The 24,613-nt window shown below is 39.9% G+C and overlaps 2 protein-coding genes across 3 annotated transcripts in view; one reads left to right on the plus strand and one right to left on the minus strand.

Moving 5' to 3' along the window:
• ERP44 (endoplasmic reticulum protein 44) overlaps positions 1-16,972 on the plus strand; it is a 119,024-nt gene extending 102,052 nt beyond the window's left edge. Inside the window, exons 9-12 of the mRNA XM_065398531.1 lie at positions 2,749-2,860; positions 3,368-3,509; positions 6,933-7,035; positions 16,505-16,972. Of these exons, the coding sequence (XP_065254603.1) occupies positions 2,749-2,860; positions 3,368-3,509; positions 6,933-7,035; positions 16,505-16,606 (459 nt within the window). The 3' untranslated portion in view covers positions 16,607-16,972. The remainder of the gene's footprint in view (positions 1-2,748; positions 2,861-3,367; positions 3,510-6,932; positions 7,036-16,504) is intronic.
• A 4,110-nt stretch (positions 16,973-21,082) lies between these two features.
• STX17 (syntaxin 17) overlaps positions 21,083-24,613 on the minus strand; it is a 69,168-nt gene continuing 65,637 nt past the window's right edge. For both annotated transcript variants that reach the window (XM_065398252.1, XM_065398253.1), the window contains exons 7-8: positions 24,100-24,186; positions 21,083-23,363 (exon numbers count right to left, since the gene is read on the minus strand). In XM_065398252.1, the coding sequence (XP_065254324.1) occupies positions 23,124-23,363; positions 24,100-24,186 (327 nt within the window). In that variant the 3' untranslated portion in view covers positions 21,083-23,123. The remainder of the gene's footprint in view (positions 23,364-24,099; positions 24,187-24,613) is intronic.

A 24,613-nucleotide genomic window follows, 5' to 3' on the forward strand; every position in this document is an offset into this window, starting at 1 on the left:
AGATAGTTAAACATTAAAACATTAGAAATTAATTTTAAATTGAACTCAGTCTTGGTAAATTAATTTCTCTGGTTTGCTTTGTTTAAATTGTTTTTAATGTCAGATTAATACTGTGTGCATACTGGCCACACAATTGGGAATTCAGAGCAGGGTTATTCATTTTGACATTAGACAACATATAGCGGTTGAACTTCAAAAAGTTTCTTCCATTTTGAAGCTCTCTGCCAGTCTGAGAGATTCTCTGTTCTTAAAATGGAGAAATACCACTGGATCCAGTAATATCTCTCAAAATAGAAGAAAATAAGCGTGATCACAGGTTAATCAATCTGTTGAGAAAGCAGTTAAATTTGTAAAGTACAAACACTTAGAAGTCACAGGAAACCATGTGATATAACATGCTGAACTGTGGGTTCAGATTGCTAATTATTCTAGAAAGGGCTAATGGTTCCATGAAGACATACAGAAAAGCTGTGGGAGGTTATGCCTTGGGGGAAATCATCTTTCAGTGCACTCCATGCAAAACAAAGAGCAGTTGCAGGAGAGAAGTCCAAAAAGTGAGACAAGCAGCTGTTCCCTTCGCTGATCATCCAGACCCGGTAGAGAATTAGACTGGAAAGGCAAACCAAATAATACCTGTGTTATTGTTGGACTGCATTTAATAAATCCCACAGACAACACTCCAATTCTGGATGTGTTTGTTAGCCTTGAAATAGAAATGGTATAGGGGAGCAGAAAAGTGCCGCCAGACTGGAACAAATTACTTGTGTGTAGGAGGCCTAACTCAGTATGTACACACTAGTAGTACTGGACATTTAGTTCAGAGTCTGAAGAATACTGCAGTAACTTGTCATTTGTTAGGCAACACGTGCTGGCTTTTGGCAGAGAAGACAGGATTCTTGGGGATAGGTCAGCAGGAAGACCAAAGGAATCTCTTTGATGAAGGTGTCCTTAGATTTCACTTTTTTCTAGACAGGCAAGGAAGTCAACATAGCTAATGATTAGAGATGGTCAAAATAATTGGGGTGGAGGGTTGGGAATTGCAATTCCCACTTTCCACTGTTCATCAATATTTCAAATGTTTTCAGACTTTCTAGCCAACTCTGTTGACAACCTGCCATTTGAGGGATTTGGGGGAAATAACTTTACTAGTATGACCTTGGTTGTATACTGAATATATATTATTAAAGGGATAGAATGTGCGGACAGTGCAGCAGATGCTTTTCCCCTGCCAGGAGGGGAAGGTGACATTTCAGTCTAGATATCCAAGTGCTCCACTTCATATTTCAATTCTAGAAAAATGTGTAAAAGCTAGAGATGAAATGGGACCACAAACATCATAGCACAAGCAGATACTTTTTCTTGTTGTCTCATATGAAGGGTGACTGAGGGCCCAGCCCGTCTCACGTGAGTAGAACTGACTAGGAGCAAACATGGTTAAAATATAGAGATTATTTTGATGTGGGAGAGAAAGTAGTAGACATGTAGTAAAGATGATTAGAACAGGAGTTACATGAATTACAAAGGTATTTTCAGAAAGTTTTTTAAAATTCCTGTAAAAGACCAACCTTGATCTTACTCCAACAGAGCTTTTTGAATGTTCAGATGACAACCAGCAAGCTCACCTTGGAAAAAGAAATGTTCAGACAAATCTTTCCAATTACTTGTAGGGTAAAGCATTTACCATAGCATCTCTCTGCATATAAAAATATGTCCCAAGAGATTGTTAGATGTGGTGGTAGAATGGACAAAATATTCTCAAAGTCTAAGGAAAGCAGAGAATATGAAGTAGGAGTACATGTTAGAAAAGGGATTTATCTCAAAGTTAATTGAGTTCAGGCACACCATTTTAAAGAAGCAACCTCCAAAGGAAATATTACCTAACAAGGAGATCTATAAATCTGTAGAACAGTCATATCTATAAATCTGTGTAATACCCAAAGGAGACAGTGGAAGCATCATTGCTTAAGTCATTTAATGATGGGCAAAGCACGGGACAACATACCATAGGGTAGTCTTACAAAATGTACATGAACATTTAATCACATAGGCACAAAATGAGCTCTCCCACACGTACAAAAAAGCAATCATGAAAAGGAAAAAATATGCAGGGATGGGGGAATAAAATCAAAGGAAGGATAAACTGGGTAAATCTTGCATTATACCCTCAAGTTAGCTGAACTTGTGCTCTGGTAAACTGAAGGAGTCAATTCTGAAAGTTTATGCCCTCTACTAAGACAGCCCGAACACCATCTGTAGAGAGATTCACCCTGGAAATAAAGAGCAAGCGCCTCCAAGAAGGTCTGAACTGTTGTGATGGGGTATAGGTAATGTTTCAGATAAGCGAATCCCACATTATTTAGGGCTTTAAAGATCACCAATAGATTGAAATAAATCTGAAAGTTGACTACTAGTCAATTTAGATACTGAAGAAAGGAACGGTTGGTATTGGCCAGTAAGGTTGCAAAATCAATGAGATACGGGGTTGTGTGGGTTTTTTGTTTTGCAAGGTTGAGGCAGTAGTTACTTTATTTTGTACCTGGTTGTAAATTACACTGCAGTTTAGTTAAAGCTCTTATTAATTCTTTTGTATTATGTCTCCTGCCTCATTATTGACTATCCTCTTCTATCAACTGGTTGTAAAGTTTGAGGTCCTACCTAACTAGAAATATCACTAGAATTGCATAAAATATATATTGTGTATTGGAAGAAATCAGGTGTGTTTCTCATTTGATATCTTTCTTTCTGCAGGAGTTGACAGAAGAAGGCCTTCCTTTTCTTATACTTTTCCACATGAAAGATGATTTGGAGAGTTTAGAAAAATTCCAGCAGGAAGTGGCACGACAATTAATAAGTGAAAAAGGTCACTAATTATTATTGCCTTACCCTGTCACTTTGTAGGCATACTAACATTTTTTATTCAGCCAAATGCTAAAAATTGCATAAGTAGTTAGAGCAGCACTCTAATTTTAAAGCTCTTCAGGGCAAGGGACCATCTTGACTTCTATAGAGCTCAGCACAAAGAGGCCCTGAACCTATTGGCTCCTCTTGGCACTACTGAAATAGAAATATAAACTATTTATAATAAACATTTACTTCAGAAATGCTTATTTTATATATGGGATTCATACAGTTGAATTCTTATGACATATAAACTTAAATTTTGTAACCTATATTATATTGTAACCAAAACAATTTCTCAGAAAATTTTTGTTTTAATGTGTTTGCTTGTTTAAATTCATTCCTTCATCCGTGTTTGTTACTGTAACGTACATAATGCCTCAGATTTTATTCATAAATTTACCAACACCGTAATATTTTCACATTCAAATATCTAATGTAAATTTTGGTCTATATTCTCATTTTTAAGGTACAATAAACTTTCTGCACGCTGATTGTGATAAGTTCAGACACCCACTCCTTCATATTCAGAAGACTCCAGCAGACTGTCCAGTTATTGCTATTGACAGTTTTAGGCACATGTATGTCTTTCCAGACTTCAGTGATTTAGCGTAAGTAAACCCTTCCTTTCTTTTGCAAATCGTATCGTCTTGTGGCGAGGCAAAGAAATACATTTGTTTAAATGCTGTAACCAATATTGCATGACAGGAAGTAGGTAAAATATTTTATTAGCTGAGGTTGGGGGCGTAGGATCTATGCTGATACACATTAGCTGAGAAGCTGGCCCCAAGTTTTAAATGCTGCTGCAAGTTCTAGTTCCTCAATTATCCTTCATATTTCTTAGTACCGTGGTACCTCTACTGCCAACATAGAAACGTCAAGTTACTTTGGAAAGTTTTTGAGCAGTGAATAAAATATTTAACTGATATATTGTGCAATTAATATGTATACAATATTCAGTGATAAGAATCCTCCAATCTGTCACCATCTGTTTTTCTCTTCTGCAACTTTGACATTCCTGAGCTAGTCATGGACCACTGGTGGGGAAGCCCCTTTTACATGGGTTCCCACCAGATAGTCTGCCTTCATAGTCAGTGGAATATGGCTGATTTGTTGGGATAATATCTGCCTAACATGTATAAAATAGATGGATTATCAATTTAATCCCTGCTCTTCATTTTTTTCTAAATACAGTGGTATTTCTAACTAAATGGTTTGGGACCTACTTGAGAGACCATGTCTCTCTCTCTCTCTCTCTCTCTCACGCTGCCACAACAGTGGTCAGCAAAGATGCCTGTGCTAGATCCTCCTCAGTTGAATAGAGAGAGGTGCCTGGCACTAGAGCATCATCTCTGAGGGGCTCACTGTAAAGCCTTTCTTGTAGCCAACTGGGTGAAGGGATTGGGCCCTGGTGGGGCTGATTGTTTATGGGGAGTGGAAGTTTGATGGTGAAAATCCTGATTGTGTTGGGGAAGATTTTGCTGGAGATTTTCTGGGGACTTGCTGCTTTTTGTTCTTGTTGTATTGTTGCTTTCAGTAACATCCACGGTGTCCAGAGTGCCAGTTTGGGTACCTCTTTATAAGTTATAAATTGCAATAAATAAATAAATCAACATGAAATTTATGCAAGCAGAATAGTTTTTCCTATGTTATGCCACACCTATCTACCTTGCCCTCTATATCACTGTGAGCTTTCACACATAATGTTGGCAAAAGCCGCTGAAGGGCATCTCTCCATCAACAACCCTGCATAGTGAGTGAGCAAACTGTGTGTAACTTGTATCATTGAATTGCGGTCACAAAATTGCACTTTTTCGTTAATCACTGTTAGCTTTATCCATGTACCTGTTTAGTTTCCTATTTGTTATCTTAGGAGCTGATGTGTTTATACTGTTTTGAGCAGCATAGAGTATACAGTCAGTGCTTAATGAATAGGAAATAATTTACACCCCAAACTTATTCAACACCCATTCCACACATATCTAAATAAAAGTAAGGGTTCACCACAGGACACTTTGTCTTGCAGAGGCAAGGTTTCTGTTATTACATAGGTCCAAAATGAAAAGTCATGTGAGGGCTCTACAGCTAACAGATGTGCAATACTGAATGAGACACTTGTACAAACTCTTCTAAAGGGAACTGATGTTTGATGATAAAGTGACTGTAAGCTCTGAGCTGGTTTCCTAGAGTTTTGGCACCAGAGGGCAGACCCTCAGCTGATGTGAATTGTCATAACTCTATTGGCTTTAGCAGAACTATGACCGTTTAAACCAAAGGATTTGTCCTGATATCTTTAATGTCAGAGACAACTGGAAGAACAGTGAGGAGATGATTATCTTCTGTTTGTATTTAATCTGGCCAAAAAATCCAGCTCTTCTTGAGAGTTGTATTCAATGTAACATGTCAAAAATAAATGGAAATATGTTGCCAAGTGTGGTGACTGGATAGTCATGGTTTGATTTTACTAAAGTGCATGCATACAGCTGCAGCACTAATTTGGATGTGCAGTTGCTATGTTGATGCAAATTATGTATTTATGCATGCAAATGCTGTGAATTGAGTAAGCAGTCACTGTAATACTGTGTTCATACACTTGCTTGAGTCCCATTGTACCTATTCAAGCTTTAACATCCATTGCAAGCCTTCTTGGAAAGATTATGCTGTGTGTCAGTTCTGGTGCTAGACAAATGTAACCCAAATTTAAAAAACAAAAGCACAAAAATTACAAACATGGCAATTGCCCCAAGTCTGAAGTTACTAAGACCAAATGTGAATGGAATCGGTTAGCAATGCTGACCACAGACACCGTGGCTAAGAAGAAATCGTTGTATCTGGCAGAACCCTTGGTTGCTTGTGCTGTAGATTCCATGGAATGGTGTAAACATTGCAATCAGGCTTCCTGACCTCTGTGTCTTCTTCTGGAGCCCCACCATGCAATGTTGCAGCTGAGTTTGGCAGAAATCTGGTGATCATTGTCAGTTTCTCATCCAAATTCCAGCAGACTTATTCTTAAAATGTAATCTGCCTATAATATAATATAAGCCTTAGTACATTTCGATTAATAGGAAAATCCTAAAACTGTTTTTGTTACATTTACTGTTGCACTCTCTTATGAATATTTTGTGCAGAATAGCATGTTCACAGCACACACAATTGGTTTTTAACAAAACACTTTGCAAGCAATTTGCAATAGAGTAATAGTTTAAATTTAAGCACAGCTATAATAGGTTATGTACATAATTATCAGTTATAGCTGTCGTGTGGATTTGTAGTTCACTTCAAACAATTATAAGGTCTTTTTTGTCTTTTCAAAAACATCTTTCTTTCCTCTGCTTCATAGTCTGTATCTGACTAGTAACAGCTACTGCTTGTGTCAACAAGCAGTAAGGGTAATGCATTTGTCTGACATAAATGAGAGAAATTGGCAGGTTCATAGACAGTCCCATAGGCTAAAGGTGAACTTCGGAGACCTCTAGATATGTCAGAAGTGACCTTGTGAACAGTTCATGGTTTTTAAAATAAAAGGTAAAATCTTAAAGCATCTCAGTAATTTGCAAGCCCAGCTATTCTGTTGGACAGGGTCTGATTTTAGAGAGGAACTGCTCCAAGGGCAAAATGGAAAACTACCCTTGCCTTTATAGTAGTGCTCTTTGGCCATCCAGCCACATCAAATTCTGCTGTCAGGTTTGAAATCGTAGTGGAACCTGCTGTTCTCTTCTGCAGCGTGGGTAGTGGGGAGCTGAATTGAGCATACAATGAAGTTATTGGCTAGGACAACTCTGTGGGAATTATTGAAGGGAAGAAATACTTGCTGTGCACTCAGGAGATAGCAGAGAAGAAGAAAACAACTGGTAGAATAGTTTAACACAAGCGTACCATCCATTTAGCTTTCTACCATAAATTAATCAAAGTGAACATACTGTATCTGATGCACAGGAGAAATGTGGGCTACTCTAAACAATATACTTTACTTTTCTGTTGAAGATTGTGTACTTATTTATCATATGTTCACTGTGGGGGGGATTTTGTTTCAGAATTCCAGGTAAACTCAAACAATTTGTACTAGATTTGCACTCCGGAAAATTGCACAGAGAATTTCATCATGGACCAGATCCAACTGATGTAGCACCTGGTCAGGTAAGATTTACAGAAATGAATGCATTTGTATCTGGCTGTTTGGGCAAACCATTTATTCTTTCTCAGCATGAAAACGGTGCTTTTACATTAGCTTGGTGTGTAAGATTGTGTGTGAGAAATCTGTTTATGGAAAATATAGTATGTAGCCATATCTACCTAGCAATATTTTAAAACACTACAAGCCAGCACTGATAAATCTCAGAAAATACTTAAATTGAGAAAAATACCACATTTTTGTGTTCTTACTGAACAAGAAAAAAAAATTGAAATGTTTATTTCTTCATATGGAAACCCTTCTTTTTTAATACCTGTAATATCACTAGTTTTGTCACTTGAGTTAATTAAACTCTTCTATGATTTGGAACATTCTGAATGGAATTGGCATTGTTCTGCTGGTGTGATGTAATCTGTTCATTTTAACAATTCAGTGATTGAAAATAGTATGGCTTAAATAAAACCAATTGTTTATGGACTCTTTTACCAATATTACATGAAGTTGTAAGGAATCCATTTTTACTTTGTCTGAATTCCATGAGTACTTTCTATTAGTAGTAATATAATTTAGGGCTGTCAAACAATTTAAAAAAATAATTCCAATTAATCATGAGACTAAAAAAATTGTAGCGATTAATAGCCATTTTAATCGCACTGTTAAACAATAATAGAATATCAATTTAAATTTATTATAAATATTTTTTATATTTTCTACATTTTCAAATATATTGATTTCAATTACAACACAGAATGCAAAGTGCATAGTGCTCACTTTATATTATTTTTTATTACAAATATTTGCACTGTAAAAAAGATTTTTAAAAAATAGTATTTTTCAATTAACCTCTTACAAGTACTATAGTGCAATCTCTTTGTTGTGAAAGTGCAACTTATAAATGTAGATTGTTCTGTTTTTGAGTGCAGTTATGTTAAAAAAAAAAAAAAAAAAAAAAAAAGTAAAACTTTAGAGCCTACAAATCGAAGCCTGAAGGGGCATACGAATGTTTAGTGTAACGTAAATACCTTTCAGTGCTGGCTACAACAGTGCCATGCGAATGCTTGTTCTTACTTTCAGGTGACATTGTAAACAAGAAGCGGGCAGCATTATCTCCTGCAAATGTAACCAAACTTGTGTGTTTGAGTGATTGGCTGAACAAGAATACTGAGTGGACTTGTATGAGGTGAATTGAATTCAGCAACGCACTCAGTTCTTCAGTCCACTCATTGGGTGAACCTGGGACAAACTCTGCTTCTACTCCAAGCCTCTATTTATACTCCCTTAACTGACTTGTCTTTGCCCTAAGGAAAGTTTCAAGAATGTGCTTCTTATGAACTCACTTGGCAGCTGGCACAAGCATAATATTCTTTGGCCACGTACCTGTTAAATCTCATATTAATATTTTGCATCAGAGGATTTCAACACAGTTCACAAGCATTAATTAATTAACCCTCACAACACTCTTGTGCAGTATGGAAATATTAAGACACAGTGTGGCTAAGTGACTTGCCCACATTTGAAAGAAACTACTCTATGTGGCAGATTTAAGAAGAGAACCCAAATCTGACACACAGGCCTGTGCTCTAGCCATGAGACTGTCATTCCCCTTCTATCTAACTAGCTGGACTTGGTATTTTTTAATCTGTTAGTACTTTCTTCTCTGATTTTCTTTCTGCTCTTTCTACATCTCCACTTGTTCTTAGCAAATTGATCTTTTTGAGCTTGGGTTATTTTTATGCAACTGTGCCAATGTGTGTGGCTCAAATGTACAGTCGTAGAAGCTCCATTCTCAAGTTCACCTGAGTTCAGCACACCTCAGTGGTGGTTACACTGTTTTTCACCACTTGCAGTCCTGGAGCATGCTGAGGACTGGCACAGGAACACTGCTACACCAGGGGAATTCTCAGCTGCCACTTTAGGGCAGCTTTAAAGTTATTTTTGTGATGCTGTCATGGCAAAGTGACCTATGCAAGACTGAGGATCAAGTCCCAGATGCTCAGCTGAAACATTTGACTGGCTCACTCAAGCCTTTTCCCTTTGAATCCTTTCAGGCCATTTTAGGATGAGATTTATAGGAAGCAGTGGGTGGGAGGGGAAGAGCTTTCAGGCATTTAACACAGGCCATGAAAGTTTACATGGACTTTTGCAAGTAGATATCACAGATCAGATTGTTGTACTGAACACTGAAGCCAGTCTTTTCAGTGATGTACTCATCAGCTCAGAACTCAAGAAGAGACCTTAAAGGAACACCTGGGCCCTGTTATGTAGGAGTTCCATTTTGACTATCTAAACTGTTCCTTCTGGTGGTGTCAAGGGACTGCTGGACTACTGAAGATGCCATATTTCAGATGGAGTAAAATGGAGGTCCTGGCCACTTGTCATTAGATACTATGGTACTTTCTGAAAGTTGGGTTGATGGTCCTGCTTCCCTGAACAAAATGTACCACAAGTACAGTAAGTGCTTCTGTCAGGTGCAATATAATTTGAAAAGAGGTCCTTCATTGTATCTCTGTGGCAATCCAGGGATGCACAGTCTAGGCATCTTTTGGCTGGCTTTTCCTTTCAGTTGATTCTGGGAGCCATGTTAGAAGATATATTTTATATCTAAACTGAACTCGTACATAACACAGGCCATGGAATTTCATGAAGTGATTCCTGCGTCCAGCCCCATACTTGTGGTTGAACTAGAGCATGTCTTTTAGAAAGACCTATGTTTTTGACTGAGGTCTGTTAATTTGGCTTCACTACATTGCTCGGAGGTGTGAAAAATCCACACCCCTGAACAGCATAGTCAAGACGACCTAGCCCCCAGCGTAGACAGTGCTAGGTCAACGGAAGAATTCTTCTGTCAGCCTAGTTACTACCTTTCAGGAAGATGATATCTACTCCGATAGGAGAACCCCTCCCATCAGCACACACTGAAGTACTGCAGCCATGCTGCTGTGTCGCTGTAGCATTTCAAATGTAGATAAGCCCTGCAACTCTTAATGACAGAGAATTTACCACATCCCTGAGCTGTTCCAATTGTTTATTCCCCTCACTATTTAAGGGCTTGTCTACACTTGATAATTAATTTATATTAAGGTAGGATGTGAATTTAGAGCACAATAGCTTTGAAAATAGAATAAGCTAACCCAGAACAAGGCACTCTTTTTCAAGAATAAGTGTCCCCACATGGAGTTATTCCAGAATAACTCGGTGTAGACAAACCCTGGAATAATAATAATAAAAAAAAAGACGTCAAGTGATTGCACATGTCCATTCCACTTCAGGTGTGTGCTTGCTTAGTGCACTAGCATTGGAGATTTTTCACTCAGCAATTCCCATCAGGATAGCACATGTGCCCTCTGCTTACTTATGCTGCTGTGGGATGATATAAAGGGAAGAGCTGCCTCCAGTTCCATCTTACCACCTGTGACTGTTGTCAGAGCATTCTACCTTGCTAGTGCAAGTGTTTTCCTCTTTCTCAGTATTTTTATTGTATGTAGTTGGTACTTGTCAATAGTTGATAGTATACAATCTTAGTGTAGGGTTTTTTTTTCCCTACTGATAGGGTTCCTTTTTTACTACCATACATTTCCGTTCCTTTCAGTTTTTGGTACCATTGCCAGGGCTTGCCTTGGTCCCCGGGTTTCAAACTTTACAATGCATGTAAGAAGACAGTTCTGGTCAACAGCCTGCACTATTGGTGCCTGAAGTACCTAGAAAAAGGTCACATCAGAGAAAGATGCCAAATCTACAGGGACTTAGCCCAAAAAAGACAGGGAAGTACCTTCTTATGGAGGCAGCCCTGTGCCCACCCTCAGAGGCTTCCCATTCAGGGCAGGCACTGCACAACTCTGCTTTAGTCAGGAGTGTTCCCCCTGTCCAGGCTGAGTCTGTGCCAATCTCCTTCTCTGGTACCGAAGAAGCAGCATCAGAGGACAGCATCCAGAGACCCATCATCCAGGAAATCAAGGTCCCTGGCACTGAACTCCAGCAATCAAGTTGGGAAGGAGAATGGAGCGCGCATAGTGCTGAGGCACTCTGTGGTACAGATACCACCTCAAGAGAGGTCGTCGACTTCAGCGCCGATAATGGTGCCATTGAGATCGACCTCTAAGTGGAGCACCATCCTGTTCAGCGTCGTCTTTGGCTCAGCAGTAGCAGCAACAGAATCTCCTGGTGCTGTCAACACTTAAGGCATATACCTGCTGAGTGCTGGCGTCACTGGCAGACCAAGAGATGTCTCTCCCGGTACTGATGGACACTCACATGGATTTGCTGGCTACTGGAGTTCTGTACCCAGTACCACTGCTACCTCCAGACAATCTGGTACCCACTCGTGCAGTGCCATTGAGAGGCAAGCCAGCTTATGATTTCCCTAATGCCATCCTCTCTGGACTCCTGTCACTACTCCCTGGCACCAAGAGACACTGCACCTACCTGGTTGGATGACTAAAGTTCATTGTCCAAGGGGGAAGTCGGATCTTGTGTGTCGCAGCCACATCACATAAGCCATTGCTCTCCTTCGAGAGGCTTTAACCTCTGGTATCTAGTGGAGCCTCCCTGTTGGTCGGCTAGTAGCCATGGTTGGGAAGAAGTTGAGCTCCAGTGCCATATCGATGGCGGTATTGGAACCCAGGCGGGTTTCCTCCTGCCTCCAAACCGTCTGTGCACCATCTGCCCTCTACGTCCTCCAGTAGATGTTATGATCCTGCATGGCTAAAGCTGCAAGAAGCTGCTCCCTGTACCAGGCCCGGTACCGAACGTGAGCAGTCTGCCTCAGTGAATTCCCCCTTTGGAGGAATTGGGGGAAGCTCCATCTCAGCCAGTCTTGGGTTACTCCTCCTCAGTCATCATCCAGAGACTCTAATGGACACTTTCCCGATGCCCTGGAAAGGCAATCTCATGTATGTCTACCCTCTGGTTCCACTCCTATGCAGTGTTAAAAATCAAACAGGGCCATGCTCACACGATCCTCCATAGCACTGGCATGGCCTCGCCAGCATTGGTTTTCCACTCTGGTTAGCTTCTCAACCAGGGTTCCATTACCACCAGAAGCAGACCTGATCTCACAGGACCATGGGCACCTCCTTCATCTTTCAGTTGGGTGCTCTATAGCTAACACCACACAAGAATATCTGTTCAAGCAACATACAAAACATCCTCCTAAATAGCAGAAAACCTTCTACTAGATACACTTACCTGTTGAAGTGGAAAAGATTCTCCTGCTGGTCTCAGCAAAAAAGTGATGGTCTGGGCTGGGCTCCAATACAACATGTGCTGCACTATGTGTTCTACCTGAAGCAGCAAGGTCTTGGCATTAGTTCCATCAGGAACTAGCAGCTATCTCGGTTTTCCATCCTCTGATTGCTAATTGCTTCCTTTTCTCCAGTCCAAAGTCAGTTTTTGAAGGGTCTGAACCAGCTATACCCCCAAAGAGAGGATCCGATTCCCCCTTCAACTTAGGCCTGGTATTAGCAAAGCTAAGGCGACAGCCCTTTGAGCCGCTGGCTACCTGTTGCTGCATTTTTCAATGACGGTTTTGCCTTTTTGGTGGCAATTGCCTCAGCAAGGAGAGTAGGAGAATTGAGAATCTGGGTATCTGACCCACCATATACAAACATCTACAAGGACAAGGTATACTTACACCCTCATCCAAAATTTCAAAGTGGTTTCTCACTTCCACATCAGTCAGGCACTTTACTTACAAACTTTCTTTCTTTCCAAAGTCTCATGCTTATAAGAATGAGGAGAGTGGCTCCACACATTTGGATGTTAGGAGAGCATTAGTGTTTTACTTGGGCAGGACTAAACTGTTTAGGTTATCCTCACAACTGTTCATGATGGTTGTGGACAGGATGATGGGTCTTCCGGTCTCATGTCAACAAATCTCATTGTGCATTTCCTTCTGTATATGTTTCTGCTACTAGCACATTCAACGAGATCACACGCAGCCTTTCTCGCTCAAGTGCCTATTCTGGATATTTGTAGAGCTGCAGCTTGGTCATTGGTACATACCTTTGCATCTCATTAGGCCATCTCTCAACAGTCTAGCGATGATGCCAGATTTGGATGCATAGTCCTTCCATCATTATTCAGGTAGACTTCGATCCCACCTCAGGATTGAACTGCTTTGTGAGTCACCTGAACTAGAACTGACGTGTGCAACACATCTCAGAGCAATAGTTACAGAACAGATTAGTAAGCATTTTTTTCCAGTTTGAAATTTGCTGACTTCAAATTCCAGCCACTGGATCTTGTTATGCCTTTAGCTGCTAGATCAATGAGCCATCTAGTATGAGACATCTTCTGACACTAGAATTTATAGCCACCTAATTTAGACACACATCTGGCCTTTTATTGTTGTCATCTCTGAGCACTTTCCTTGCACACAATAATATCTGTCTGCAGTTAATAAAGCAAAACTCTTTTTAAAAAGAAGAAAAAAGATATGCCTCCTCACTAAAAGATGCTGGTGTCATTTTCTGCCTCTTACATTTTTATTCATTGTGGAAATCTGAAGTCTTTTAATGGCATTTCCATTCTGGTGAATTTATTTTGAGATTAAGTATGAAGTTTATTCTTGATAGCTCACCACTACTTTTATCCTCAAATCACATTATTTTTCCACTTTATTGAAGGCAGTGGACCTTAAAGTTCCACATGCAGAAATGTAAGGACTTCTGATAAATAATCTGTGTCTTTTATCACGGTGACTTATGAGAGAAGGCATCTAAAACATCTTTTTACTACTGCAAAAATGCTCCAGTACCTAGTCTGATGTCTGAAATTCCAGCTTTCACTGGGATTACAAGCATTTCTAGGTTTCAAGTTATTTGGCTCTCCAAGAGAAAAATTGTTTAATAGCTGCACATTTGCTCTGAATGTGCTGTGATTTTTTTTTTTTTACTACTGAGGCAGGGCTCTTGAGAGGAAATTTTGATTGATGAATTGTTCATTATAGTCTGTACTTCCGGTTTGGATTAATGACTATTACAGCATTAAAGCAAGTTTAGTAATCAGTAAATGAGACCTATTGCTCTTTCACTCCCCAATTCTATGTCCTGTAGTTGCTTGCCATTAGTATTTTGATTATAATGGAAGAATCTGTATTCAAAAAGTCAAATGTGTAAGTATCTAGATGAAAGGGTTGGTGCTAAAACTGTTATCGAGCTATACAAGATGATGTACAGAATGCAGATTCAAGGCACAATCCTGTATTTTATCATAAAATACAAATCCAGCCTGTGTATATTTGTGTATAAACCAACCATTTGTAGCTGGTTTTAAGGTATTTGCTTATACACAAGTCAGTCCACCTGGGACAACCGACTCCCCAGGCAGGAGAAGAAAATTGTAGCAAGTTCCACCTGGCTTGCTGTGTAGCTCTGCACAGTATATGGATAAACTGCCTGAGGGTTTGGCATGCTAGACGGGCTTACTTCTGCAGCTCCCCAGCTGCCTCTGCAACTTACCAGGTCCTGCCTGCTCTACTCTTGTATGAACCTCTCTGCTATCCAGAGATTAATCACTAGTTACAAACAGGTCGATATCAATGCGTGGACATACATATCTACAAATACTTACGTGCAGAAAATATGTTTTGCATAAATTATTACAGTGCAAAGTTGTTATTGGGAAATCGAGTCTCAAAAGTTACTTTCTCCTGAAAATTTAACTAGGTCATGCTGTCCCTCCTATATGTTCCCCCACAAAATAAGTTCATTTAGAAAAAAGATTATTTGGGTGTGTTTCCAGTCTATGCAATCACTGAAAACCAAGGAAACCACCAGTAAAGGCAACATGAATACTCCTGAGGGAATTCTGCACGCAGCCAGCCCTGCTGCCTAGAATAGCTGCCTACTTTCACTGCCTCCCTCTCGTCTTCCTTCCCCATGCCATCAAAACACATGTATAAGTATGTACATGTGTCCAATTGGTATACATTACATAACCCTTCAAACAGCACCATGCTATTGTGTGTGTGTGTGTGTGTATGTGACAAACTCTGCTTACCAGGAGGCATACATTTGTCTTTCTCCATGTACAGGTGGCCTTTGAATTGTCTGTATAGTTTGTGTTGTATACATTTTTAATAAAAACCTTTTGCAGTTGTTTGAAATCTGTCAGTGACAGTCTGACTTACTGGCAGACAGAAGAGTCTCCAGTGGATTTGGCACAACCGTAGTTAACCAACTTTTTAGGATAAGGGTCACTTTTGCCGTTATTTGTCATAACTGAAAACTTACACGGCAGCAGGTAGCCAACACATAGACTCTTCTCCATAAGCAACTACACGTTTTTTGTGGCTAAACAGATGGTTTAGGTGTAGATTCTGGTGGAGAAGGTTTTATCAATCAGAGAAGTGCAGCTTGAGATAAAATTTTGTCCATCATCTCTGCATTTCTGTGACACTGCTCTGAGGATCCCCCTCACTCAACCCACTTAAACATTTAAAAAAAAATTCCTAGGAAATTAATATTCAGACAGCTTTGTTCAGAACTTTGCTTTTGTTACTGCATGTGTGGGACTCAGCTAAGAAATCAAAAATTAAGCCACCTACCAGTACATACCTTCTGCTCCTACTCAGAACGACACACATCACTATTACTACAACTACTGCACATGTACACATCCTTAACTCTGTCCCCCTCCGGATGCCAGCCTTCTGACACCTCCTTTACCAAATTCCCCCTTCCCAACACACCAATGTCCAGATCTAAATGTTCTTATCTTAATCATGTGCTTCACAGACCTTACTATGGAGCAAGGTATCGTCAGGTATCTTCCTCCCCATTTTACAGACAAGGTAACTGAGGATCTGAGCGTGCACAGTATTTGGCACCTCTGGGAATGGAACATGGGTCACTAATGTGATGGAGTCAAGTTTCATTCACTTAGCCACACCACCTCCCAGACGAGGACAAATCTATGTGTAAAATGGGACTGTTGCAACATAACCACCTCTGCAGAGTACTGAGAAACAAATTAATTACATGATCACATGCTGTTTGCTTTATAGGATGGTCTTGTGGTTAAGGTACATGTCTCCTACTTCCCCATAGGAAAATAACCATACTATTCAGTAATGCACATATATGTTGAAGTTTGAGGTCAGAGTTAAGGTTTTGCATTTAGTGTGCTGGTGAGAAATGTGGTGAGAGTATTGTTACTGTACACACTGGAGATGATTGGGTCTTAGGAGGATCAGAATCTGTCTAGGCTCATGTGTGGTGGTGAAGATGTGTTAAAGGAGGAAATGTTAACTGGGTATTTCCTTGATGTTAAGGGTCTGTGTGGATGGGCCTTCCCCTTTAAGCAACCTTAAGTGTTTTTTTAAACCAGGTTATTTCTCTGAGTATATAAAAGAAATTCATTCCATCCGGTTCAAGAAACTTAGTGTTATGTTTGTTTTTAGTCTCATTTCTCATAAGCAATAATCTTAAAGAGTATCTTTACTTAATGAAAACATACTTTTGTGTTCTTTTTCAGCCAATTCAAGATTTAGCAAGCAGCCCACCAGAGAGTTCGTTCCAGAAACTAGCACCCAGTGAACATAGGTACACCTTATTGAGAGAAAAAGATGAACTTTAAAAACTTGAAATAATCTTGCAAGCCTTTCAGACAGCAGCATTGACTTCTGTGTGGTGGAAATAGTAACCCTATATTTTCATAATTCTGTGTATTTTTATTTGGGATAAACTGAAAAAATAAGTTTTTTGTTTGTTTGTTTTTCTCCCCGGGCTTGTAAATACATTTGTTTGGTGGGTCATTCTGTACAGCATCTTTCAAACATTATGTTCCTAATGCTAGAGTAAAATATCAGAGACCCGTCTAGACTTTTGATCTAACTCTATTCTGTAAAACTTCTATAATCCAAATGAAGGTATCCTTGCCAGAGACATGCTGTTAACTTGCACTATCCCATTAAATAGGACTTTTGGGTTGTTTTCTGTGTAATCGGGTAGTATGTGCTTTTATTTTCTTCCTCTCCATGTGAATAGTTATGCTGGTACTCATTTTTTTTTGTCACATTCTTCTCATCAAAAGGGCATATTCTGGATATTTGGGGGGGAATAAATTAAAGTTTTACAGAATCTTGTGTGGTATTTTACTGTACAGATGAAACGTGCATGAGTAAACAAGCATGATTGTTAAAAGTATCATGTGAGAAAATTAAGATGATTAATGATATGTCTATATTGTAGTTCTCTCATGATCCTGAGCCCTTCATGCTGTTGCACATAAAAAGCTAAGTTAAAGGAACATCTTAAGGTTGCAAAATCAAGCACTCAAAAGTTAAAGAAGGCCAGGATTAAGGTTGCCTATGCAGTATGATAGTCTTGAATTACATGATCACATACTATTTTTTTCTACTGAACCCTGCCTCATTCATTGCACAGGATGGACGGTGTTCAATTAATGAGCCTCTAATCAGTATTCTGTTTAATCCCCATTGTCCAATCTGGCACGAGACCATACTTACTGCCTACTCTATAATCCCTTCTCTGAAGCCAGAATTATTTTTTTTCTCAGGGGCTTTTCTATGGTACTCATCACTATAATATCCGAAAGCTTCCCAAAGTTTATTTTCACAATATCCATGTAGGATGAAGAGATGATATCCCCATTTTATAGATGGAGAACTGAGACCCAGGGGTTAAGGTCAAGGGTCTTATAATGTGGGCTGCCCAATTTGACACACAGCACCTGATTTTTGAGAGACTTGGCATTATGTAGCACTTCACTCCCATTGGCTGCAGCTGTTGAAGGTGCAGCACTTCTGCAAATCAGACTCCAGCATCTCAAGTCAGGCACCCAGAAAATAAAGAACACACAGTTAATGAACTTTTCACAAGTGGTCACTAAGTGACTTGCCTAGCATCACATAGGAACTCTGTGGTACGCTCCAGGAGAGAATAGCCAATAGTCTGGGGATTAGGGCATTCATCTGGGAGGTGGAAGACTAGGGTTCAAATCCCTGTTTTGGAGCAAGACGTGACTCCCAGGTGGGTGCCCTAAACATAGGTCCATTGGCTATGATCAGTGTCTCTCTGGTTTTTCACAAGGGCTGCCCTTGCTTAGGTGCCTAACTCCAGGAGAGGGTTTGTGGCTGTGAATCCTTAAGAGATAGGTGCATAAGTCCCTTTCTGGATCTGGGCCTTAAGTCCTTGCCGTATTCCTATAAATTTCCTATTGGCTTAGGTGGTTCCCTCCTCAGCGGGACTTCTGTGACTACCTTTCTTGGGTTCCTAACTTGCCCCATACAGGGTATAGGGGGCTGGGGGGCCTAACTTGGGGCTGTGCTTTTCCCTGGGCAGCAGGGCACCTCGGAATTAAGTAGTGTAATGCCTAAGGTCCCCTCTTTTAATGTAGCCCTTACTTCCTAATGCTAGGCAGTTACTAGTTGACTTATGAGGATTTACTTTTAGCCTACTTAATGTAACAGTGAATATTTCTTTAGAAATATGTACCTATTTTGAACCCCACTAAGCTCTTGGGCTCAGTAGCAGTCAGTTCCACAGGTGAATTATGCAAGAGGGCAAAAAGTGTTCCCTTATTTCAGTTCTAAGTTGATTTGCCTGTCAGGTTACTTGAATGTTCCTTTAGTCTTGTATTAGTCAGGGTAAATAGGAGCTGGCAATTTACCTGTTCTGTAGTATTCTTTTATATGTCTCATGTTTCTTCTCTAAACAGCCCTATTCTTTTCAATACCTCCTCAAATGGAAGTTTTTCTCTTCAGCTAATAATTTTCATTGTCAGTTTGATCCCCTTTTATGTCTGATATATATATATTTTAGATGAGTCACCAAAACTGAACATTGTATTCCACCTAAAAGGCATCCTGTTGATTTACAGAATGGCATTTTAATATTTTTGTTTCTCTCATTTGTGCAGCTTACAATTTTCTGTACCAGTCACCTAGTTCCACTTTGGTTAAGCTTCTTTGGAATAAGTTCTGCTTCTCCCCAAACTCACTCACCACGGATGCCTTGCCTCATAAATTTAAACCACTCCTCTTTATACCACCTTCTCAAAAAAACTTTGGAACCTCTGAAGTTACCTGTTGAGCAGACCCTGTATTTCTCCAGTGCACTTCAGCAAGCACTACCCCAGCAGCCCTGACCCTAAATTTTTTCCTAATTTAAATGTAATTTCCAGGCCCTCCTCTACCTTTCTATGTGATTATTACTGATATGTAGCATGAGTGCAAGCCCTTGCCTACCACTGGAAGTTTTGTGAGATCCTTCCCCCCCTTGTGGTGAAGTCACCAAATGATTCTCCTGGTTGCCACAGCCCTAGATATCACTACTACTAACTAAATCCTCTGTCCCCTGGCTTCTGCTTTGGTATCACCATCTCCTTTGTGAGGAATAATACAGATGGTCAGAGTAGATCCTAGCTGGGGGGAGTCTACCCTCCATTCACCACAGTCTCCACAATGTTCCAGTATATTTTCTCTATATAATGGTTCTGGTGCTGTGCTACTGGCTGGGAGCTGCTGTACTGAGGTATGAGGCACATGAGCTACCTGCACTAAGTATATGCATGTGTCACTTCAGTACATAGCAACCATGTAGTCCTACATCCTCTGTGCAGTAAACAGAGTAGCCCAAACCCTCATGAATCTGGTTGAGTATTTTTTTAACCTCTGTTGGCAATGCTGCTGCTGTTACACTTTGGCTAGAAAATGCCACGCACGTCATGGGTTCTACCATAACCAAACAAGAATCAGGGAGCCTGCCTTCAAGAGCTCCTAACCCAAGGACAGACAATCGGGGTTAAGGAGAAGGGGAAACAATACTGTCCGTACACATCAGGTACATTGTCTATAAGCAACATTGCAGATGTTGCTCTTCAGTGGATATTTTAACATGAAGGAGGAGGCTGAGCTCAGGTAACATGCATGGAAGGCACCACATAGGTGACACTAGTTATGCACACTTCTGAATTTCAACATTAATGTACAGCATAAATATAGAGCACATCGTGGTGAGCATCTACGCAGATGCGCACTGTGTCCATCCACCATTACATTTCAGTGGTTTAGATATTTTCCTCAGGTGAGGACACTAGCAAATGATACTTTCCTAATTCAACAAAAGGTTGTTTTAAATATTAATACACAGAATATTGTTTTGAATTATTAAAATAATTACTTGAAAAAAGTAGTAATCCATTAGATCCTGTAAAGGAAATACAGAATGCCACTCTAAATAAAAATAATATCGCTCTTCAGAAAATGAAGGCAAAAACCCTTATTTAGTCTGGGGAAAAGTGCCTGGTTTGTATTCTAGATATTTCTTAGTGTCCATGGAAAATTAAATGTTAATTTGGCTACTGCAGGGAGCCCACATTTGTCCTTCTATACAAATAAACTTTTTTTTTCTCAAGTCAATGTTTATAGTGTTGCAGGTTTAACAGTAGTCTAAGTTCTGCGTACATACAAAATGTAATAAAAAGACAGTTTGTTTACTGCATTTTGCTGCTTCTAAAAATATGAATAATTTTGGCCATAAAGTGAGAACCTATTAAACTGAATTTGTATGCAACAGTACAATGAATAGTGTGGTGCAAAAAGACTACAGTTCTATAGCTACAGACTGTTACGGTACTACCACACCTTCATCAAATTTTCATCCCATGTAAAATAGTATGTAGTGGTTCCGTAATGTACGGAAGGAAAGTAAATGTGTCCCATGAAAGTCCTACAACAAACAATGGCTTCTAGTTAATTAAAAAAAAATTGAAAAGTAGGAAAAGTTTAAAGGTAAAGACTCTCAGATAAGGAAGGAAACAGCCTAGTGTAACAGTTATTACAAGTCCATCAGCAGCGTTTACAGTCACAGTTCATGCATTTAAAGAAAGTATTTAAGTGTCATGAGCAAATGAGCTAGATGACTCAGGAGGTCCTTTCCCCTCTGTCTGGTTCTATAAATGTAGGCACTTTAGCTTCTACTATGCAGTTTTGTCAATTTATATTTTAGTGATTACTTGTGAAAACCATTCTTGTACACACAGGCTCAGGGAAGCAAAGTCTTACTTAACAGACATCTGAACAGCTGCACATTTGGGTTCACATTTTTATTTTACATGTAATTAAGAAAGAAATACCCTATACAGGAAACTTGTGCTCAAACGACCAGTTGCTTACAATATTTAGGCACCAAAACCCATAATCCCACCATTAGAAGACAATTATTTCCACAGACTGTGCCAAATCCTGGGTTGAGTGGAGCTCCATTTTTGTTGTTGTTAAATGTGATGCAGTGGCAATTCCCTGCTGGGCTATGGAACACCGAACCACATTGTGTAATAAAACTCCACTTAAGTAACCATTTTTTAGAGGTTTATTTTGTACAGTCAAACAGATCTCAGGAAAATGAGACCACTGGAGATCTTAAAGAAGCAACGGCATAGCTTGTGTTTTCCCACAAGGCTCTAACAGCAGTGCTGGAATGGGGATGGCAAACACAGATTGCCACTATTGACTATCCAGGGCTGGGTGAAATTAAAAACTTGTTAAAAGCCATATATTTAAAGATGGGAGGTGCAGAGAGGTCCTAGTGAAAATCAAGCAAACAGGATAAATGAACAGTAGCTCTCCAGGGGAAGACAGTATCACAGGCTAGGAAAAGAGCTAACTACCCATATTGGCAGCTGTGAGCAAGAATGCTATGGCGAACACCAGCAAACCTTGAGTCCTGGAGGAATGCTATGCTGAGCTAAAAGTCTACTAAGAATAAAGAACAGAGCCTGGCAGAAGTGATCCAGTGAAAACTGAAGAAAGAACTAAACAGCTGTGTGGCTGGAGAGAGCAAGAAGCATACCTGACCAGCCCATACATAAGCATTAGGTGAACCCACCACATCTGAACTACATCAACATTACTGAAACTGTGATCAGATCACCGAATGATGGCACCACTTGACAAGTTACTGGTGAGTTCATCAGGATTGCCAGCTTCACAGTCCTTTGTCTTCCAGATGTGATGGTTGTATGTCACAAAGTGACACTAAATCCCCACTACAGCCTCGCTGAATAGGTGGAATGGGAATAAAGGACTGAGGAGTTGACATTGCTATAAACAGCAGCCAATGTCTTTGCTGAATGATCTTCTGTCCTGTCCCACCACTGTTTTGATGGAGGCAGGCTGTGAACAAGACATGAAGGAAAAAGGGAGAAGAGCACCTGAGCAAGGTGCTTCTTAAACAGGCGGGGGGCGGGGGGGAATTAACCCCACAAAGCAGCTTTCAAAGCCAGGCTGGGAGGAGAACAGTCAAGGAATGCTACCTCTCCTAGCACAAGCAATCCCCCGGAGTGTGTGGGTTTTTTTGTTTGTTAGCTGTTTGAAGAGGGAGAGAAGGGCCTGGATTTGAAAAAAACACAACAAAAAAACAGCTGGATTTGGAAGACATGGATAAAAAAGAAAGATAGAAAAAATGACTTTTCTTTAAAAAGAGCAGAGTGAATTTAGTGCTCTAGAAAGGGAGGGGAGCAGCACCACTACTTTGGTTTAGTTTGATAATGCAAGCAGATGCTGGGTTTACTTAAGCTTTCACCACACCTGAAACAATGCGATTTAACCTTAACCCTCAGGCCCCATTGCCAGTCTGTGCATCTGTTTAGGTGAGCAAAGACAGCCACACCAGACTGTATGGGGGCTTGGGCATACAAACAAATGAAGAGTAAAACCAGGTCATTTTTAACATTTGACCAGAACCAAATTGTGAAGTTTAAAAGACAGAGAGGTGTACTAATCTTTGAAATCACTTAATAAAAGTGCTCCAAACCTTAGGGCCCCTCACTTTTTCTAGTAAGAATGCTCCAAAGCCTTTCATTATTTGTTCTGGATTCTCAACTAAACCCACTTCAGTATCATCATACAAAATAAGGGGTGAATCTGGCACACAACCCATTATTCATTAGGGCTGCATATTTCTTTATGATGAAAACGTATTCCTTACGGCTTTCAAAATTACAGGACTGACAGTACTTATCTCACCTCCCACTTCACCGCTCAACAGACTTATGTTCAAAGTGAAGATTGCATATCTGTCGTCATCACTGGAACTATTACTTCCAGTCCTAGCCATACTGAAATCTTACTTCAGCTGGATTTTTTGTCACTTTGGCTAGGGAGGTCTGGACAGCTGGAAGAGAGCTCCTCAATCATTTTCTGTTTTCTTCTCTGTATCAATTTTCCACCTGTGAAGCCCAGTACCCCACCACCAAGTGCAGCTGCAATTCCTGCCACTTTGAAGCCTGCGAGGAGACCAATAGGACCCCCCACCACTCCACCGATGAGTGCACCTGCCACAGGCAAAGCTGCCAGCTTATATTTTGCAGCCTGTAAAAAAAAAAAAAAAAAAAAAAAAAAAATCTGTTTAGAACACACCTGTGGTGATGTACATTTCCCCCTCATTACTCTTGGCAATACACCCCTAAATCTCAGTTCATAAATAAACCTTACAAATTACATTTTTTTAAAAATACACTATTCCACAGTAAGAGAGAATGTGCCATAACTGCTTCAAACTTGAGCTATCCCGTGTGTAGTAGGAAAACAGATCATTGCTATTGGTTGATAATATTTGCAATATAATATTCCACTGTCTGGCCTACATAATTAAAACAAATGTAAGAATTGTAATCTGCCCAGAAACTTTCCAGTAACATGCCGATGCTATATTTGTGGGTTAACAACAACTATTAGTGATATAAATGTGGTTTAGTATCGCAGCAGCATGTGTCCCAGGTATCCTTTCATTTCACACTCATTTGACTCTTATGAGCCAATCATTTAACACTCTGCTGCCTGTTTTTGCAGGTATTCCATTGAAAGCAGCAGCAGAACAACCTTATAATGAGGCTTTAGGCCAGAGAAATTCTTTTCTGGCAGACTGGATGTAATAGAACATTACAAGAGATTGATTTTTTTTTTTTCACTACCTATGTGTCATTTCTTCCTTATTTCCTTAATTGCTGGTTCCCTCAGCATTAAAGACGGCAGATCAATTGGGTTAATACAGAAGATTGCTGGGAGGCAGAGTACCATTGATTCACCAGCGGGAATAGAGCCCTACCTTCCCCAAGTTTTTGGTTCCCTCTTCAACATTCACAGCAGCACTGTTGACATGGTCTTCAATCCTGTCAATCTTCTCCTGCTGAGACTAGATGCAAAGGAATTATGAGTGAGGTTACCTGCTGGGAAGCAGCAGTAAGCCAATACACACTATTTTAATGCCTGTAATCAGGGCCCCACAGCAGCTTTCATCTGCTACACACTGTAGCCATGCAGCCTTAATGGTAGTTCATTAATAGCATCTGATAAACCAAGCTGAAAGTACAAAACCACTTACAAAAAGGAATTTAACTATTAGGTAATAAAATGGAGTGCTATTATACAGAGTATTGATACGGTTAAAGAAAGAGCAAACGAAAATGTATTCTTATTTAATCTACTGTTATATGAATGGATGAATTTGCATCTCAGGGAAAAATCCAATAAATCCAAACAAGCATTTATTCTTCATGCCGAGTTTCATACTCAAAACAATTCCTTTTCTAACAAGAGAGGGTACAAGGCAGGCACACATT

This window comes from Emys orbicularis, chromosome 2 (genome assembly GCF_028017835.1).
Source record: "Emys orbicularis isolate rEmyOrb1 chromosome 2, rEmyOrb1.hap1, whole genome shotgun sequence".
NCBI lineage: Eukaryota > Metazoa > Chordata > Testudines > Emydidae > Emys > Emys orbicularis.